A 19,998-nucleotide genomic window follows, 5' to 3' on the forward strand; every position below is an offset into this window, starting at 1 on the left:
CTCAAGCTCGAACCCAGATGATAACCAAGAAAGTTATTTGCATCTTAGACAGAAAAGCCTTCAAGAGCCTAGAAACACTAAATCTCTCTGGGTAAAATAATAAGCATTAGGCAGGCATTCTTATCTGGGGCAGAGGAAGTCCTCTGACTTCACATGTTCTCCTTGTGGTACAGAACACTAGTTATGGCAAAAACCCCAGAGCTGGAACCACATGTTGGGTGCAGATGCAAGGCTGTGTAGTCTGGGGGTCAGGGCCCAGGGCACTGACCTGATTGTGGTCTCTGGGGGAAAACTCAGGACCTGCAGGTAAGTGGATGGCCGGAAACAACAGTAAATATTGTGAGATCTGCAAGTGCAGCAGGCAGGGTGAAGAGGAAAGAAGTCAATTTGAGGTAGAAGCTGGCACCGGATCATAGGCTTAGACACAACCTCCCCAACCCACAATGCCCCAGCCCCAGAGGGATACTCCCTGGCCTGAGCAGAGGGAGGAACGAGGGAAGGACTAGTCTGGAGCATCTCATGAGGGTAGAGGGCAGGGGAGTAATATCAAAGAGAAGGTGTGGCAGCATGGCAGCATGGTCTGGGGGGGCATTTCAGAGATCCCCAGCAGTAGGGAGGAAGAGCAAAGCAGCCTCACAGATCTTCACCTGGAAATCTTCTTCTCCAGCTGGTTGAAGTAGACTCGGGCACCTGGAAGGAGGCCTAGTGGGGGAGGCAAGTGTGGGTCTTTGATATAGATGTCCAAGTGCGGGCGGGACTGGCAGTCAGCAGCCTCCACGGCTACAGTCAGCTTCACACACCCTCTGGAGGCCCGAGCACCACCTGCAGCAGCCAAGGGAAGGGTCAGGGGCATCTGCCTAGACCACAGAGTCTACTCTACTCTACTTCACACTTTCCCACCAGAGGAGGCATTACCAGGCTTCGTCCAGAAAGGGGCCGGAAATGGCTCACACAGGGTCCGTGACAAAATCTCAGCTGAGAAAGACACCAGGGACTCGGTGAAGCTGTAGGGTCACAGAAATACAGTGAAAACGGAGGCATTAGAAAGCAGAGATTGGAGAGAGGTCTGAGGACAAAAGGAGGAGCCCAAGTCTCTGCTAGAACATCATTTACAGGGTCCTAAAAAAAACCCTGAGCCGTGTCAAGTCACACACTTAAGGTAACAGGGCAGGTACCTCTCCACTTTGACTCAGGTCATGATCTCAGGGTCCTGGGACTGGGCCCCAACTGGAGTCTGCTTCTCCCTCTCCCTCTGTTCCCCACCTCCCCCTGGTGGTGGGCATGCGTGTGTTCTCTCTCTCTCTCAAATAAATGAAATGTCTTAAAAAGAAGACAAAATTAACAGGCCTTATGGGAAAAACAGCTTATCACTCAAAACCTACACAACACTGTGAGCAGAGGCCTTACCAGAAGTACCCCAGACGTCAAATGTGCCATATGCCTGTGTAACTAACAGGTGGCCCATCACTGGCGGCTTCACATGCTGGCATTCATGCCCACTCCTTCAAATTAGGGGTCCTTGAGAACACTTTCTACTAGTGATCAGTTTTATAAAAACTTCATGAACAATCCAGTAAGGCTTTTTTGCTTTTTGAAAACACGGGGAAAATCTGTGGCTTCCTCTGCACTGGCAGCTGCCCCAAGACAACAGTTGTTCCTTGAGGCCAGGAGCACTTCCACTAATAAGGAAGGTCCTGCCCTATAGGAGTTTAGCTTTGTTCTTTTTTTTAATGGTTTGGTGTTTTTGTGTGTGTGTGTGTGTCTGTTTTTGTTTTGTTTTGAAGATTTATTTATTCATGAGAGACAGAGAGAGGCAGAGACACAGGCAGAGGGAGAAGCAGGCTCCATGCAGGGACCCCAATGTGGGACTCGATCCCTGGACTCCAGGATCACACCCTGGGCCAAAGGCAGGCGCCAACCTGCTGAGCCACCCAGGGATTCCCATGTCTGTTTTTTAATATTTCCTTTCATTGCTCTAACTTTTCCCTAGTTGTGAGAAAGCTTGCTTGTGATCTTCTGAAAAATAGTAATGTACAAGGGAAAACTCAGGCATGAAACACACCTTCCATCTCAGGGGGACAGCATTCTCTGGGAGCTAAACACTGTTACAGTAACACATGCTAGGGCAGAGGACAGGCTGTTCAGCAAGTCAGCAGGCAGGAAGAACAAGGGGCCACATGAGCCGGAGAAGCTGGTGGACATTTACTTGCCACTGAGCAGGTCGTCCAGTGGGGTCTTAGGCAGGGCCTTGCTGCTCTCCAGTGCAGCTGGGAAGTCCTGGCCATTCTCAACCTCCAGAGTCCAGTCGTCCTGGACAGTGAGGCAGGACGCATAGCCTGCCAGCTCCAGAGGGCGGTGGGGTGTGCATGACGGTCCCCCCTCCTCGAACAACAGTGGGGTCTGTCAGCAAGAAGACAACTCTCTGAGTGTGTCCTGCTCCAGAGGCAGGTTTGCAAAATACTACGACGCAATTTTGCTTCCTTCCCAGAGCCTGGTGAGGAAGTGGTCTAGATTCAGACAGGCTTTCCAATTGATCTAAATCCACCCTTCTTCTAGGAAACCTGGTAGATATAGTAACCAGGCACTGCCACGCCCTCTCCAGACCGTCACAGGCCAAAAAAGCTTTCTGGGGAAGGGTGAATGAAGAACCAAATGGGGCACTCACAGGAGGGCCAGGACCCACGAGCCGGTACACTTGACCTGGGTGCAGGAACTCAAACCAGCGTACTGAGCAGCCGCGGAAGACTAAGAGAACCTGGGAGGAAGCAAGGGAGGCAGGCAGGTGCTGAGGCCCCAGACAGGAGCCAGGCGCACAGGATGTCAGGCCCTGCGTCCCTACAGTCCCAGTTTACCTTCCGATCCTTGTTCCCATCTCCTTGGGGTTCAGGTGGGCCCCATGCAGTCCCTTCCTTCCTCTGGGTGCCCCCAAGCCAGCTCCCCGAAACGTAGAAACTGAGGATGGGCTTGGGCACCTCTGGGCTAGCTCCTGGGGGGAGACAAAGATTCCTCTTCATCAGTGCCTCCTTGCGGGACAGCAAGAACAGCCGGCTCTGTTCTATGTGGGAACCCTCTGGGTGGGTGGGCTCTGCCTGAGTGAGGGAGGTGGCTGAGTGAATCAAGGGTCTGGGCACAGGCAGGATCAGGGCATCCGCCAGGAAGAACTGGATATAGACTCTGTTGAGAGACAAAGAGTAGGTTTCTTAGCAATGCAGACAGGTGTCACGGGCCCCAGTACTCCACCACCTGCACCAGGTCTGCTCCTTCCCCTCAGACCTTCAGGGTGTGGCCACTATCCCAGGGGCCCAACCTGGCCTGCTGCTTCTGGATGAAGCCTGTTATGTTCAGCTCCTTATAGGAAGGAAAGTTGCTTCTGACATTCCTTTCTATGACCAACTGGAACTTCTCTGTCCGCACCAAGCAGCCTAGAGAAAGAAAGTTTTCTACTTTGACAAGAGGAGGCGACTGTGGGATGAGCAGTGAAGTGGACCACCCTGCATGTCTCACTGCCCATCCGAGGCCTGAGCTGCTCCCCTAACACAACACAACAGCCCAGACCTGACCCCCACCTCAGAGGGATGGTATCTCCAAGGGGGAAACTGTCCCAGCCACACGTCCAATGCTGCCCCTGGCCTCCTGGGCTACAATGCCTCAGTTCTATTTTCTCATAAATCCCAAAATGCCTCGACCTAAGAAACTGTCCCTGTCCATATATCTCAGTGAGTCCAAACTAAGAAGTGTCTCCTGATGTGCACGTCAGAGGCTATGGTGGGAGAAATGAACCTTCGGATTGGTGTTCTGGCTGGAAAAACCCCTGCTCCTTTTCTCTGCCAATACTAGCGTCTCAGACTTGTCCCCAAGCTCAAGGATCAACACATGCCACTCAGCATCTCAAGAAAACCTCAACAGGTACCTCCTCTCCCCAGCCCTACTGTTCTGAGACACCACCACCCCCAACTCCACACCTATGAACCGGGAGTCAGTGATGGGCTGAGAGTGCGTGGCCAGGATCAGGCAGGGGAGGGAACCAGTCTTGTCCCGAAGCTGCAGACAGCCTTTATGAGACGAAGCTGCCAAAACCCCAATTAAAATCTGTAGGGAGATACAGGACAAGATATCGGGTATTTGTTCAACAAATACTCAGCAGCTACTCTGCACCAGATGCTATGTTAAATGCTAGCTACAGAACGAACAAAAAAGATGTTGTCTCTGACCTCAAAGGACTCACATGGGTATGAAAAAAAACACCCAAGCATTCGCACATTCAGTAGCAGGGGTGAGGTTAGAAGCAAGAGACCATGCAGGACCTCACAGGGCACAGTAAAGACTTTGCATTTTACCTTACGTGCTCTGAGAGAAACCAGCAAAGGATTTAAGGCAGCTTTGTAAGCCCAGTGAGGTTGGACCCCCTCCCTGTCTGCCACAGGGAGAACAGATGGGGTGGGCGAGAAGAGACAGAGCCATCTAATAGAAGCCTGGTGCCGCCAAAGTGACGAGGAAGATCATGGGAGGGCGATGAAGGTAGCCTAAAGTGCAAGTCCTGAGCACCGGGCGCCCCACCTACCTGGGCTGGGTGGAAGGTGGCGGGTAGCAGAGAGAGCCAGGACCAAGACACACGCTGGTTGAGCTGGGAACTGGTCAGATGGGAAGCCTCCGGGAGGGGCAGGAGGGTCTTGGGGTCAAAGGCAGCCCAGGCCCTGCACCGCCCTTCCTCTTTCAGGGTGGTCAGAGTGGGGAAAGAACATGGGGTCTGCAGCCGCGTGTACTGTTGGGACGGAAGAGAAACCAGATAGTGCGGCCAAGTGTCCCTCAGGGCATCAGCTCCGCCACCCATCTCTTCCACACATGCTCGCACCTTCTGCAGGGGACAGTGATGCGGCTCTTCGAGGATCTCCTTGTGTGCATTCCGACGGGTACTGCCCGGTGGAGTCAGAACATCCAAGACAGGAGCCAGGAGTTGCAGCCCCAGGCTGGGGTTCCCGGGAGAGGAGTGCTGCAGGAGCTGGTGGTGTCTCAGCATGTGGGGACACAGCCTGGGCCAGGAAGAGAAGCAGTCACATGCCCCAGAGAGGTGTGCCCCTTCCAGGATCCTGCTCCCCTGGCCCTGAACCCCTCCAGCCCCCCGACTCCGAACCCTGCCCTCCTCACTTGGAGGCCAGCTCCTCCAACGCCTTGGTAGCCCACAGGTACAGCGGAAGGCCTAACTGACGTTCCCACACCAGCTGCTCATACAAGGAGGCTCCCTGAGCCTGATAGAAAGACTGAGTCTCAGGCTTCTGACAAGAAAAGCCTCGAAGTAGAATGGCGCCATGGAGGCACGGGGCGAGCACAGGCCTTCTCGTCCCTCCACCCACTGACTGCAGGAGGTGAACATCCTGGAGCTGAAGAAAAGCAGAAAAAATGAAAATGCAGAGGTGAAACTGTCAACTCAATGATCACTGGAGAGTTGCCTGTAGTTCCCTACTGCCTGGCGCCAAGAGAAACCTTTTCTCACATACTGGCCATTTCCTTCCATCTCCTGTACTCCACTTTCTGTCCGGCACAACCCACAACCCCCATGAGAAGCCTTCACCCTGCCCCCCACGAGCCCCGCCCAGTTTTCCTATGGGCCAGGAGGCTCTTGGCTGGTGTGGGAGAGCCACCAGGGACTCAGCTCTAGCATCTCCCCCTCTAGTTCCAAGGCCCTTCCTTTAAAGATGTTCCCAGGACCCAGACTCTACTCCTTCCTGATCTGAGCTCCCATCCAAATCACTCCTGGTATTAAGTATGCAATCCCCACCATCCAACAACACGTAAATCTTTTTACATTTTTGCTGTAGAAGTTCCTAACCTGCTGCTGCAAAACATAGCAGCCTGTGAAGGTCAGAGAAACTGTTGAGAGAACCTGTCACCAGGCCTGACCCCTCACCTACCTCCAGGGAGACACCCGGCCGTACCACCTTCCTGAGGCTGTGGAACTGCTGGTAGGCGAGGCAGAGCGCCAGCTGCCCGTCCACCTCATAGAGCCCGGCTGGCTGACTTAGCACACTAGTGACCTTTCCCTGCAAAGAGGCCAAAGGTCCAGTTGATCCCTCTTTCTTTCCTCTCTGGAGACCCGAATTTCCAGCCCCCCATCCTCATCCCTGAACTCTCAGATCTCTCCTTTTTGCTCACCGTGTAGGATAAGAGTGTTGAGTTCCGGACAAGAGCTGTTTCCCTGTCCCCGTCTTGGGAGCTACTGGGCATGGGGAGTGGCGCAGGGTCAGCCTCCAAGAGGGGACCATCCAGCTCCAGTTCCAGCTCTCGCACACATTCTGGTTTCAGCGGCAGCAGATGGGAGGAGGGACTGGTCGTCCAAACACGGTAACAGTGCCCACGGATCCTGACTACTCGCAGCGCTGTCAGCACATAGGACCTACCAGGCCAAAGGGCTCGGTGCCACACCAGCTGGGCAGGGATCTGGCTTGTGCAGGGGCAGGCAACACGGCACATGAGACGCTTCCCACGACACTGCCCCTCTGCCAGAGTCTCTTCCCATCATGATCTGACCTCAATCACCTGCTCCTCATGAGTTCTGCCTGTCTGCCAATTAAATATTAACCTTCTGGATCTGCTTCCTCTCAGAGGAGATACCAAATATTTCCTAATTCCTCCCTCATGATGTGAACCAGCCCTAAAACTTCCTCCAAGATACAGAAACATTCCACCCCAAACTCATGGCTTTTCCATTTTCCCATCCTACCCCATAACACACAAACTACTTTGGTTTGTTTAATCATACGTATGGGGTACCACAAGCTCAGTACTGGGACAGCCATGAAGGGAAATACAAGAGACTGGTCGCTCCATCACAACGTATCTCAACCCTCTGGGGAACAGAGACACACACTCAAGTAACATCGAGGAACCATATACGATCTACTATCAGAAACAACACACATTCAGCAAAGTCTTGGGGAAAGACCAAGAAAGTCAGGATGGGTAGAAATGAGTGGGAAGGCCTAGTGAAGGAAGCGGGATCTGCATAGGGCCCTAAAGAGTATCTCTGGTTTGTCAAAGTGGAGAAGACAGAGAAGGGTGATTCAAGCAGGAGGCAGCAACATAAAAGTGCCCAGAACTCAGGATGAGCAAGGCAGTGAGAACATCAGCCAGGATGGAAAAGGAACTTTCCTGGGAGCTGCATGACACAAGATGGAAGCCAAGAGGAGAGAGAAAATGCCTAGCAGTGACCTGCTGGAGACTTCATTTTAAAGGAAAACACAGGGATCCCTGGGTGGCACAGTGGTTTGGTGCCTGCCTTTGGCCCAGGGCGCGATCCTGGAGACCCGGGATCGAATCCCATGTCAGGCTCCCGGTGCATGGAGCCTGCTTCTCCCCCTGCCTATGTCTCTGCCTCTCTCTCTCTCTCTGTGTGTGTGACTATCATAAATAAATAAATAAATAAAAATAAAGGAAAACACAAACTGTCAAAGTAGGGAAATAAAATAAGCCTGGGACAGCAGGGTATCATGTGGATTGCAAAAGGTGGTTGCTGAGGAAATGCAAGCAGAAGGGCAAGAAACAGCATCCCCAAATGGAATAACCTTCCAGGGCGCGCTCCTCCCACAGGCCCAACACAGCACACTGCCATTCGCAGGGCTTCAGAACCTGTTGCCAACTCAGGACACCCAAACCTCACAGACCTCCGTTTCTACCCTAGAACCAGGGGTACTGCCAATCAGACCTCAGGCATCACACCTGGGCACGGGTGTTGCTGGGACCTGATGCAGGCTTACTGCTTATGCAGAACCAGTGGTTACCAGTGGTCTCACTCAGCAAGCCAGCAAGTGCATACTGGTGCCTCTGCTCTTATCCCACTGCCCTCTGCACACTATGCTTTCTTGCACCAGGACGGCCAACATCGTAGCCCCTTGTCCTATATTCAGACCCCAGGGCCCTTCCCTTCCTGTCTGAATGCCAGGATCTGAATGCCGACCCCGAGCTCTGCTCTCCTGGGCACCCTTCACTCCTCTTTGAACACAAAAGCCCTACCCGAGGAAATCAGACCCATGTCACCCCAGCACCAGACCCTTCCCAGTGGGGCCATGGTCACTGTTCAGCAGCCTCTCATCCCTGACTGCCTTGCACAGCAGTTACCCTGAACCTCTTCTCTTTTCAGAGTCAAGTCCTTCATTTGCAAGAGATGATGATCTCAGCTCCTCCATCACAGAAGAGATTCCCTGGGGTCATCCAGGGTGACAGTATGTCTCCAATATGTCTGCAGCAGCCTATGAACACAGCAAGATCACTCCACCCCTGAGCCACTTCCACCCTCAGCAGCATTGCCAGCGGGCTCTAGGAGACTTGAAACAGTCTAACGTACAGAAAATACAGAAGCTCCTCTATTGGCCAGGAGGAAGAGAAACAAGACCAGAAATTGGAGCAGGCCCTAAGCATTTTTTAATTTTAGCATTTTCAGTTATTTTACCTGCTAATCACTGTCACTCAAGCTTTTGACACATCCAGACACAGAATTCTAGCAGCGCTAATAAATCTGAGTTCCCTTTTTTGTTATGTACATAAGAACCCTTTTACTCTTTGTCTTCAACTCTTTTAAAACATTATTCAGAAAATTACGTAAGTTATAAAACAATAGTGTAAAAATTAACAATTCTAAGAGTGACTAATAAAAGCACCTAGTTTTTAGAAAGTACACGTAGCCAAAAAAAAGTACACATACTCAAAAGTCTTAAAGGTGCTAAGATGAATAATTTTCTTGCATCCTGCTAATAAGGGGAAAAACAAGTGATTCTGACAGATTCTGAAACAGTCACACACAATATGAAAGTTGTCTAGTCAAATGAGGTGCACAGCAGAAAAATGTGCTCCCTACTTCATGTGTGTGGGAGCAACGCTACCTGGACCCCCTCAACAGCACTGTCCTCCCCGCCACCCAGGAAGTGGCTCCCCTCCCCAAAGCTGCACTCTTTGCCTGTGAGGCCTTTGCTCTGATGATCCCCCTTCCAGCTAAAAGTCCTGACACCACCTCCAGAACCCTGCACTCACCCCAATCCTCACCTGCACGACAATGGACACGTGGCTGCCAGCTGGGGAGGACCCGCCAAGAGACAAGACAAAGTGAGCTTTCTTCTGACTCCTCACCAGAGCGCTCACTCGAATCAGCTTCCCAGCCAGGTTTGGCTGCACACCTCTGAGCTTGCCTCTAGACAAGGAAGAAAGATTAAGACAGAAGGCCCATTTTTTATTTCCCCTTTTCCCACAGATGCCTGCCCTTCTGCTGTAAATAACCTAGTAGTCATCTAAAATTAAAATCTCAGGGATCCCTGGGTGGCGCAGCGGTTTAGCGCCTGCCTTTGGCCCAGGGCGCGATCTTGGAGACCCGGGATCGAATCCCACATCGGGCTCCCGGTGCATGGAGCCTGCTTCTCCCTCTGCCTATGTCTCTGCCTCTCTCTCTGTGACTATCATAAATAAATAAAAAATTTAAAAAAAATTAAATTAAAATCTCCCTAGCCCAAGATGCCTGGGTAGCTCAGTGGTTGAGTGTGTGCTTTTGGCTCAGGGCATGATCCCAGGGTCCTGGGATTGAGTCCCGCATTGGGCTCCTCCAGGGGAGCCTGCTGTTCTCTCTTCATCTGCCTCTGCCTCTCTCTCTCATGAATAAATAAAACCTTTAAAAAAATAAAATCAAGTCAAATAAATAAAATAAAATCTCCCTGGCCCAAAGCTATTACTGTGAAGACGTCCTGCTAACTCGTCCTGACCTTGGATAAGGCAAACGTCCCTTGAAGACTCGGCACTCAACATCTGGGAGAGGCCCTCTGGTTCCCTTTGGCTCAGGTGGGAACACTCTACCAGTATGGCTCTCAGGACCTTTCCCGCCTTCCTCCCAGTCTCACAGCCCTCTAGCCTCCCTGAGAGAGTGAGGGAAGGAAGGGTTACCTGTGCCTGAGCAAGCGGGAAGCAGTCTCTGGGTAGAGAACAGGGAGCGGGGTGAGAGGGCCAGGGCTGGTGTTGGAGGGGCACACTGGTACCGGAGCACTCAGGAGCTCTAAGTGTCCTTCCCCTGAAGAACTCCACCTGGCAGGAGGGAGGTAACTCCAACTGGGGAACAGAAACAGACGACCCAACCAAGACAGGTCCAGATCTATGAGCTAGAAAAGACCAAGAGCAACAGTTAACCAGGACCCTAGCATCCCACCCACACTCTGCTACCTTTCTCCTCTCAGAGAATTAATGGCCTCGCTCCCTAGACATCATCCTTGTGAGGCTTGGAGACACATGACCCTCACCCTCCTACTCACCTCACAGTTTAAGACACCAGTGTTATCTTTTACATAGAGGTCTCCTTTCCTGCACTCCTGCTCCAAGTCCCCCGACAGGTCTGTCAGTGTCCCTAAGAGTATCAGCCGCTCCCGTGGGAGGGGGGTTCCACTCGGCCCAGCCTCTTGGGTCCAGGCCTGGTACGCACTGCTGCTCCAGGACAGGTGGCTACAGCATGGGAGGTTCTGGTGGGTCTTGAGGTCCTGCACTGAGACAAAGCTGTAGAGGGAAGGAAACAGAGGTCCTGCAAAGCCGCATCCAAGTCTAGGAATTACCCACAACCCCAATGATTTCCCCAAGCTCCCAAGGAAAGATAAAAGAAAATAGAGGAGCTTAAAGGGCAGGAGCCTCAGGGCTGAGAGCCTAAGACATGAGGATGAGGTCTGGGCCCGAGGACTGGGGGGTGTCCTAAGGCAAGGTCCAATGCCACTCTGAACAACACATGGCAAAGAAAGGGCCTAGACAAAGGAAGAGGTGCACCAGCAGTCTGAGGGGATAAGCAGACTCTGGGGAGAACGCCGGACCACACACAGCATCCCTGAAAGCATCTCGGCTCTCCACTGCATGGAGAACCCTGACAGGGCCGCTAGGGCATGTGCCTGCTGGCCAGACCTCAGCAACCCCAGCCAGGTGTCCTCCCTCATCTGGGATATCACAGAACCTGAGACCAGCGGGGAAGCAGAGACTCAGCAGGAGTCAGTATCAAGAGCTCCCAAATCTCAAAAGATGCTTGAGATCGGCCATTCTCCAGGCAAGGTTCGCAACACTGCTCATTGCCACCCATGGCAAAGTGAGGCACCAAGAATGTGCTAAGTAATGGTGAGTTTCTCAAGGTTGTGACGGATGCACATCTGTCATCCCACTCTCCCACACACTTGCCTTCTCATGATCATCTGAACAGAAGAGAAAGGATAAAGGTACGAACCGTCACAACTTACCCTCCTCCTTATACTCATGAACATCACCCCCGTGGGAGTACAAACAGCTGGGAACGCTGTCCTGGGTGGCCCACTCCCCTTCCACATCTGCTTCATTCTTTCCCAAAAGGCTTTGGAGAATATAAAAGGCAAAGATGGAGACTAGCACGTGTTGAGTACTAGTCTATGCACATACTATAACGGGTCCATTCACGCTCAGGAATGCACTGCAGCTTCACCAAAAACCCCGGTTATCACCACCAATGAAGAAACTTCAAGAGGTCAGGTACACTATGGTGTGGGTGGCAAAGCCAGGGGTGTCTCACTCAAAAGTCCAGGTTCTTCCCCTGTGTTTCTCTACTTCTCTAAAGGCCCAGGACAGGCAGCTGGAGAGAGCGGTCTCTTTCCCCTAGGAACCTTCAGGACAGAAAACAGGATGGGGTCACTTTTCCCCGATTCTTCAGGGTCTAGGTAAGGAAACTGAAAGTGAGAACCCCAGATCCTTGCATTGTCACTGCTCTCCAGCTTGCAATGCTTACCACACTACCTGGCACACGGCAGGCACTCCACAAAGGAGAAGAGAAACACAGATAAATAAAATCTTTAACCCTGTCAAGTAATTCCTATTTTATCCTTGCCCACCATTCCGTACGGATTCCTCACTTCTACACAAACATAAAAATATATTTTACACTTATCAAGAATAAGAAACTTTAAAGAGTTCCCAAATTTCCTAACCGTTCCTGACTTACCACTTTTTCATTATTCAATTTTTTTAAGATTTTATTTATCTACTTGAGAGATAGCACGAGAGCACACAAGCAGCGGGGAGTGTGGCAGGCAGAGGGAGAGAGAGAAGCAGACTCCATACCAAGCAGGTAGCCTATTGTGGGGCTTGATCCCAGGACCTTGGGATCATGACGAGCAGATGTTTGCTTCATGGACTGAGCCACCCAGGTGCCCCTCCACTGTTCTGGTAATACCAGAATCTTGAGAAATTTGGATCTTTCTTAATTAGAATATGATCACAGAGGCCACTAGGCACATATCCAGCTCACCTGTGGGAGACTCTAACCCTCCTGCATGAGGCTTCACGGCAATCACAACCTCCTCAACCACGACTAATCTGTCCCATGCTAGAGGGAGTTTTCTAATGAGATTTCATTCTGTGTTTACATAAACAACGTATTTAACCTTACTAGTTCTAAAAACTGGAGGAACAAAGGAAAACGTGAAGCCAGTGGAGCAGAATGAGAAGTTACAAAGGGGAAAAAGAAACCCCAGGTAAGTGTGTCCTGAGAAATTCCTTTGGGATTAAAATAAGGTATCAGATACACACAAAAAACACCTTTTTAATAAGATAAACACCAGATTGGGGAAAGGCTCAGGATATACATATACATTGCTACGTGTGTCCTTTGGCACAAGTCTGCCAGTTGGAATGCAGAGTGAAAGTGGCCAGTGGAGTGGTTGCATGTGTGCCCACTGAGCCTATACCTCCCTTCAGAACAGTGGGTGCTGCCAGGGAGGGTAGGGAACAAGTGGGTGGGGACAGAGCACTGAGGACACTCCACTAAACCTGTAATGTTTTACTGCCTATAAAAAAGAACTGAAGCAGGGTGCCTGGGTAGCTCAGTGATGAAGCATCTGTCTTTGGCTCAGGTCATGATCCTGGAGCTCTGGGATCAAGTCCCAGGTTGGGCTCCCTACTCAGTGGGAATCGGCTTCTCCCTCTCTCTCTGCCCCTCCCCCTCCCCCTCCCCCTGCTTGTGTGCATGAGTTCTCTCTCTCTCTCCCTCAAATAAATAAAATATTCAAAACAAAAAAGAACTGAAGCAAACATGGCAAATGTTAAGGTTTTTAAAAGCTAAGCGGCAGGGGATCCCTGGATGGCTCAGCGGTTTAGTGCCTGCCTTTGGCCCAGAGTGCGATCCTGGAGTCCCGGGATCAAGTCCCATGTTGGGCTCCCAACATGGAGCCTGCGTCTCCCTCCTCCTGTGTGTCTGTGTCTCTGCCTCTCTCTCTCTCTCTATGATAAATAAATCTTTAAAAAAATTTTAAAAATAAAAGCTAAGCGGTAAGTACTGACCATGCACAGCGTGAAAAAGCACCCTGATGAATCTGGAGGGCTTTCACAGGAAACATTTGCTCAACGGAGGCAGCCTGTGTTGGTTTACAGTCTGGTGGACCAGCATTTTTAGTTTCCATCAGTTTATAACAAAGTCCATGGATAAGAAAACTATTCAGAATTTTGAAAATGATGTTCACATAACAGTACAATTAAGCTGTCTTCTCATTCAAGATCCCTTGCCTTTACTGCTGGAGACAGACTGTGGGGCCGAGTGAACACCACACTGCAGTGCACAATGTAAATCCAGGGAGAAAAATACCTTATGCTTGCGTAGGGCTGGGAAATGCCTAATTAAACAAAGCTAAACAGGCTTTCATTTTTCTTTATTTTTTAGAGGATAAACAGTGATACATACACTCACATAACAGAATACCATGCAGCAGTGGAAATAAATGAGCTAGAGCTCTTAACATGAGTCAATCTCAGGAACATGTGAAGCACAAAAGGAAACTGCAGAGGATATATAAGGTACGGTGCTATTTACAGAAAGTCAAGACATAAGCAAAACTACATTACATGGCTCAGAGATAGGTTTGTGTGTGTAATAAAAATATAAAGAAACAGGAATAATACACCCCACATTCGACAGAACTACCTTACGATCCAGTGATTGCACTACTATTTATCCAAAAGATACAAAAATACAGATTCAGAGGGGCACTTGCATCCCAACATTTATAGCATCGTTAACAACAATACCCAAACTGTGGAGAGAGCCCAGATGTTTACCAGTTGATGAATAGATAAAGAGGAAGTGGCCTATGTATACAATGGAATATCACTCAGCCATCAAAAAGAATGAAATCTTGTGATGACATGAATACAGCTAGTGTATTGCTAGTGATATAAGTCAGGTAGAGAAAGACAAGTACCACATGATCTCACTCATATGTGGAATTTAAGAAAAAATAACAGATGAACTTATGGGAAGGGGCACCTGGGTGGCTCAGTGGGTTTGGGTTAAGTGTCTACCTTCAGCTCAGGTCATCATCTCGGGGTCCTGAGATCAAGCTCTGTATCAGGCTCTGTGCTCAGCAGGGAGCCTGCTTCTGTACCTCCCCCTCTCCCCACTGTTCAGGCTCTCTCTTTAATAAAATATTTTTAAAAAAGAGAGAGAGGAAAATAAACCCTAAGACTTTTTTGGGGAGGAGGGGGGAATAAGATTTTTTTAACTTATTTGACAGAGGACAGAAGGAGAGGGAGTTTCAGGCAGAGTGACAGGGAGGAGCAGACTCCCCACTGAGCAGGGAGCCCAACACAAAACCTGATCCCAGGACCCTGGGATTATGACCTGAGCTGAAGGCAGACACTTAACCAACTGAGCCACCCAAGGGCCCCTAGAGACTTAACGACAGATCACAACTGAGGGCTGATGGAGGAAGGAGGGTGGTGGATGGGCTACAGGGGTGGTGGGTATTAAGGGCAGCTGTGGTGATGAGTACGGGTCAACACCCGTACTCATGTAAGCAGAAAGCAACACTGCACTATGTGTTAACTAGCCAGAATTTAAAGAAAAATTTGGAAAAAAATAATTAAAATGTTAAGCCAAAACACTGTGTTAACTCACTGGAATTAAGATAAAGACTTAAGGGGTGCTTTGGTGGCAGTTAAGCGTCTGACTCGGGTCACGATCTCAGGGTTTTGAGATCGAATCTCAGGTCAGGTCCCACTGGGACCACATGGAACCTGCTTAGGATTCTCTCACCTTCTCCCTCTGCCCCTCCCTGCCCTCTTTCTCTTTCCTTAAAAAAAGGTAATAACAAAAATAAAAACTTAAAAAAACACACCCACATTTGAAATAGTGGTTACTTCGAGTAAACAGGTTTCTTTTCAGAGGACTTTCAGAGCCTTTAGTATGCTAATGACCTTTGTGACTTCCCTAGAGAAGCTTATATTGTATCCATTGTCTCTCAAACTTATTTGGCCCTGGAATCCTTTTCTTCCAATTCTTTATTAACATAGCCTTGAAGAGTTTCAAAAATGTTAGTGTTGTTAAAAAACAAACAAAAAACACAAACACCTTCAGAAGACTTGAAATTCTGGTCTTAAACACAACTATCTGCACTTGCTGACATCTTAATTCTGTACCTTAGTTTACACACACTTACACACACATACACACACACACACACACACACACACGAATCTCAGCCTTTCTACCATCAGAGCTCTTTTTCCAAATTTTCTGCCTTCCCCTTCCTCCCTCTTCTCCTTGTTCCTAACTTGATTTCAGTCAATTTGGAGAGCTACAGGAAAAGGCAAATAGCTTGAAGCAGGACAGAAAAGCTGGCAGAGGGGATTGTGTTAGAGCACGTTCTACCCTGCGCTGCCCCGTACCCCCACCCCGTCCCCCCCCCCACCCCCCATCAAATGCCCCTCCTGTTTTCCCCTTGTTAACTGTTAACTCTAGGTCCTTTCTTGTCAGTCCCAAAACTCCTGAACCCCTCCTCTCCTTACCTGTAGCTGAGGGGCAAGGGAAAACCCTGGTTCTTTCCCTGGGACAACCAGACAGTCTTCACACAGTCAAGTACCGACTGAGTCAACTGGACATCAGGCTCGCTGCCAGCGGGACACAGGGTCTCTTGGATGAAGGTCTGGGCAGCCTCCAGCCAGGCTTGCTCCTGAGGAAAGGGAATCTAGTTAAAACATGTTCCTAACCATCCTGCCCATCCACGGAATTTTGGGATTCCAATAATAAAAAAAGAAATTAAGCGGGCATGTAAATAAACAAGTCATAGAGTTTAGAACTCGGAAGAAACCTTAGAAGCCTTAGTCCGGTCACACCTCAGGCCACTGGCCACCCAGCTCTGGTCTTACCTCTTTCTCTCCTAGGTGTCACTTGATAACCAGCTGTATGGGTGGTCCTACCTCTTTCTCTAACAAACCCCATACCAATCCTTAACATGCTCAACGGGAATATACATTGCCCTGGGAACCCCCCTCTGACCATCCCAGACTAAATGCTGCTCCCATCGTGGAGCTCCCACAGCACCATGACATACTTCTATAAACAGCAATGATCATCAGGTACAGCACAAGGGTGTCCCATGTTATGTGGGATGTGGTTCTGAAGCCAACAAGTTGAAAAATAGTCAAAATCACCCTTGGAAAAAATCCTTTAAGTTGCTCATAAATAAGACACGGTGTTATACACTAATAAGTATATACAAGACTAAAAAATGCCTAATTATAAGCAGTATATAAAAAGAACATAGGCAAAGTATAATTTTTAATAATTATTTTTTGTAACAGATTGTATTTATTTGAGAGAGAGTGGGAGTGCATGAGGAGGGGAAGCAGCAGGGGGAGAGAGAAGCAGATTCCTCACTGAGCAGGGAGCCTGACGTTTGGCTGGATCCCAGAACACAGAGATCATGAGCTGAGCTGAAGGCACACGCCTAACCGGCTGAGCCCTCCAGTCTCCCCAATCATTCTTTTCTTTAGTCAAATATGTACATTTGAATTCCCATAAGCTAAATCAATGTAAGATGCAATCCTACTGGATTTGTTTTGTGTTCTCTTTTCAGCTGAGATGTAGGCTTCCTAAGGAGGGCATGAGCCACCTTTGTATACTTACCACACATTCTGGACATCTAGATGCCTCTTTATACAGATAGCTCTAGAGAAGGGGACCAGTTTGGCCTATTTCCAATATCAGGCTGCTTTATTTATTTAAGGTTTCTGACAGGAGTGCCTGGCTGACTCAGTTAAGCATCTCAGGGTCATGAGATCGAGACCCCCACATCTGCTTGAGACTCTCCCTCTGCCTCCCCCACCCCATGACACAGCAAGGGCTCTCTTTCCCTCTTCTCAAATACATAAATCTTAAAAAAATAATAATAAAATTCTGACAGCATTGGGCAGCCCCGGTGGCTCAGCGGTTTAGCGCCGCCTTCAGTCCAGGGCGTGATCCCTGGAGACCTGGGATCGCGCCCCACATCGGGCTCCCTACATGGAGCCTGCTCTTCTCTCTGCCCCCCACCCCGTATGTGCCTCTCATGAATGAATAAATAATATCTTAAAAAAATAAAAATAAAATTCTGCATTGAACAGACCTTGAGGGGTAGGACTTTTATCTCTGTAGACCCCCAGTGTTAATTCTAAACCATTACAGCTCTATCCCTGTTCCTCCTCTATTAGCCTTCTGGTCAGTCCTCCACATTCACTCAATCTTTAGTAGCTTGAGAAACCCGTCTTCAGGTTCTATTGATTTGTGTCCTTGTGGACAGCTCTACCACTAAGCTTCACCTTCACTCCACCTTAGCCAAACACTGTCACCTGTGGTCATCGTTGTCAAAACTAGACCAGATCAGAGTGCCTGGCTGGCTCAGTCACTGGAGCACATGACTCTTGATCTAAAGGTTTTGAGTTTGAGCCCCATGTGGGGTGCAGAGATTGTTTAAAAATAATCTAAGGGGATCCCTGGGTGGCTCAGTGGTTTAGCACCTGCCTTTGGCCCAGGGCGTGATCCTGGAGTCCCGGGGTCGAGTCCCACATCGGGCTCCCGGCATGGAGCCTGCTTCTCCCTCCTCCTGTGTCTCTGCCTCTCTCTCTCTCTATGTCTATCAAAAATAAATAAATCTTAAAATAAATAAATAAAAAAACATAAATATAAATAAATCTAAAAACCAGAAAAACAAATTGGACCAGGTCATCATTATTCAGCACTGCCTCAACAACATAATGAGAGCCTCACCCAGACTCTCATACTTTTTGTCTTCCTCTATAGTTGCTGAGGACCTGTCCACTACTTGGCATATAGAATACTATTTTTCAAAGTGGTGCCATTGCCTCACAATCCCCTAAGTTTTGTTAAAACTGAATTCGTGGATCTCATTCACTGAATCAAAATCCTAACAGGAGTGGGGGGACCCAGGAATCTATATTTTAAAGATTTGTTTATTTACTTATTTAGGGAGAGAGTGCCAGTGGGGAGAGGGGCAGAAGGAGAGAGAATCTCAAGCAGAGTCCTGGCTGAACAGGGAGTGTGACACAGGGCTGATACAACAATCCTGAGATCATGACCTGAGCAGAAACCAAGAGTCGGACACTTAACTGACTATGCCACCCAGGTGCCCTGGGAGTCTGTATTTTATTTTTTAATTTTTATTTTTTTAAAAGATTTATTTATTTATTCATAAAAGACAGAGAGAGAGAGAGAGAGAGAGAGAGAGAGAGAGAGACGGGCAGAGGGAGAAGCAGGTTCCCCACAGGGAGCCAAAGCAGGACTCAATCCCGGATCCTGCGATCATGACCTGAGAGGAAGGCAGGCGCCCAACTGCTGAGCCATCCAGACATCCCAGGAGTCTGTATCTTAAATAAGCTCCCCAGATCATACTGATGTAAGCTGAAGTTTGAGAACACTATACACTTTCCCCTCAGTGGCCTCTGCCACTGTATGTCCACAGATGCCACTTCAGTTGAGCTCTCTCTATTTCGCTCTGGTTATATCCATCTGCTTATTCTCCACCTGCCCAACCTACAGGTACCTTAAAAACAAAACAAAACAAAATCCAAACCACCCAGTCCTCTTCCAACATTCACTAATCAGCAAACAGCATCCTCAACCTAATAATTCTACCCCGAAACCCCAAGTCCTCCTTAACATCTTCCTTTCCCTACACAAGTCCTCTAGATTCTACCTCCTTCATATATTTCGTTTCCTCAGTCTCCACTTCTGGACCCTCAACACTGCTGCCGAGGTCGAGGACACCATCGTCTCTCCCCGCTTTCCAACCACAGCCGCCTAACCGGCACTCTCCACCTACACTGCTACCTCAGGACACGAAAACGCAAATCTCATCCAATCGCGTTTCTGCTTACCACCCCGCAGTCACTCCCCATTATCCGAAGGTTAAGGTCGCTGTTCAGCAAAAGACTCAGGAGCCGGTCGGCTTGTCACCCCGTCCACCACCACCCGACCGAACTTAGGTTTTCCGAAGATTCCCGCTGAATCTCTTGTTCTGAAAGCTCCGCCGGCGCTTTTCTGCCCGGCTCACCCCAACCCGCGCTGGGGGGTCTCACGCGCCTTCCTGGTGTACCATCGTCCCTTCCCCTGCAGCCGCGTCAGGGGCCTCCCCCGGGCCGCCCCGCCCCGCCCCACCGCTCGCCCTTAGGCAGCCCGCCGCTTCCCACCCGGTTGGACGCCTGGAGAGGGGGCGGGACGCGTCCGAGGCTCACAGCTGCCGCCGCGGGCACCAACAAATGCGTTCGCAGAACGCGCGACGGGAGAAGGACGAGCAGCCTCGCAGGGCGCCCCCCTCCCCGCCCGGGCGAGGCCAGCGAAGGCAGGCCAAGCAGCCAGCTGCAGGGGACAGGACGAGAAGGGAAACGGGGACGAGGGACGGAGGAGCGCACTCACGGAGTCGGGAACTGGAGCCGGGTTGGCCTCCATGATGCGCCCGCGGCTACGCCCTGGGAGAGCCCGCGAACGGCCGCCGCGTGAGGGCTGGCTGGAAGGCCGCCGGGTGACGTCATCGGTGGGCGCGGCCGCGGCTGCGCCATCGGCTCCTCCCACCGGCTCCTCCCACCGGCGTGCTCGGGCCCTTCTGCGCAGCCGCCGCGGCAGTCCCTCTGCTCTGGCAACGTCACTTCCTTCCGCGGTGACTTCCTGTCAGGCATCCCCCGCTCGGGCGAGGGGTTGGGGAATTT

General features: G+C 50.2%; 1 protein-coding gene across 4 annotated transcripts in view; it reads right to left on the reverse strand.

Moving 5' to 3' along the window:
* The window catches only part of CTC1 (CST telomere replication complex component 1), a 21,671-nt gene extending 1,703 nt beyond the window's left edge, over positions 1-19,968 (reverse strand). For 2 of the 4 annotated variants that reach the window (XM_049110189.1, XM_049110190.1), the window contains exons 1-17: positions 19,709-19,968; positions 10,281-10,518; positions 9,919-10,130; positions 9,034-9,178; positions 6,151-6,435; positions 5,910-6,038; positions 5,146-5,378; positions 4,853-5,030; positions 4,562-4,762; positions 3,963-4,089; positions 3,308-3,422; positions 2,853-3,174; positions 2,666-2,755; positions 2,207-2,400; positions 916-1,004; positions 648-822; positions 269-346 (exon numbers count right to left, since the gene is read on the reverse strand). In XM_049110189.1, coding sequence (XP_048966146.1) covers positions 269-346; positions 648-822; positions 916-1,004; positions 2,207-2,400; positions 2,666-2,755; positions 2,853-3,174; positions 3,308-3,422; positions 3,963-4,089; positions 4,562-4,762; positions 4,853-5,030; positions 5,146-5,378; positions 5,910-6,038; positions 6,151-6,435; positions 9,034-9,178; positions 9,919-10,130; positions 10,281-10,518; positions 19,709-19,968 — 3,071 coding nt within the window. Of the gene's footprint in view, positions 1-268; positions 347-647; positions 823-915; positions 1,005-2,206; positions 2,401-2,665; positions 2,756-2,852; positions 3,175-3,307; positions 3,423-3,962; positions 4,090-4,561; positions 4,763-4,852; positions 5,031-5,145; positions 5,379-5,909; positions 6,039-6,150; positions 6,436-9,033; positions 9,179-9,918; positions 10,131-10,280; positions 10,519-15,804; positions 15,969-19,170; positions 19,411-19,708 lie in introns of those variants that run through there. The other 2 variants (XM_025428435.3, XM_025428436.3) reach the window with 2 other exon arrangements.
* Positions 19,969-19,998: the final 30 nt, after the last annotated feature.

This window comes from Canis lupus, chromosome 5 (assembly GCF_003254725.2).
Source record: "Canis lupus dingo isolate Sandy chromosome 5, ASM325472v2, whole genome shotgun sequence".
In the NCBI taxonomy this organism is placed as follows: Eukaryota; Metazoa; Chordata; class Mammalia; order Carnivora; family Canidae; genus Canis; species Canis lupus.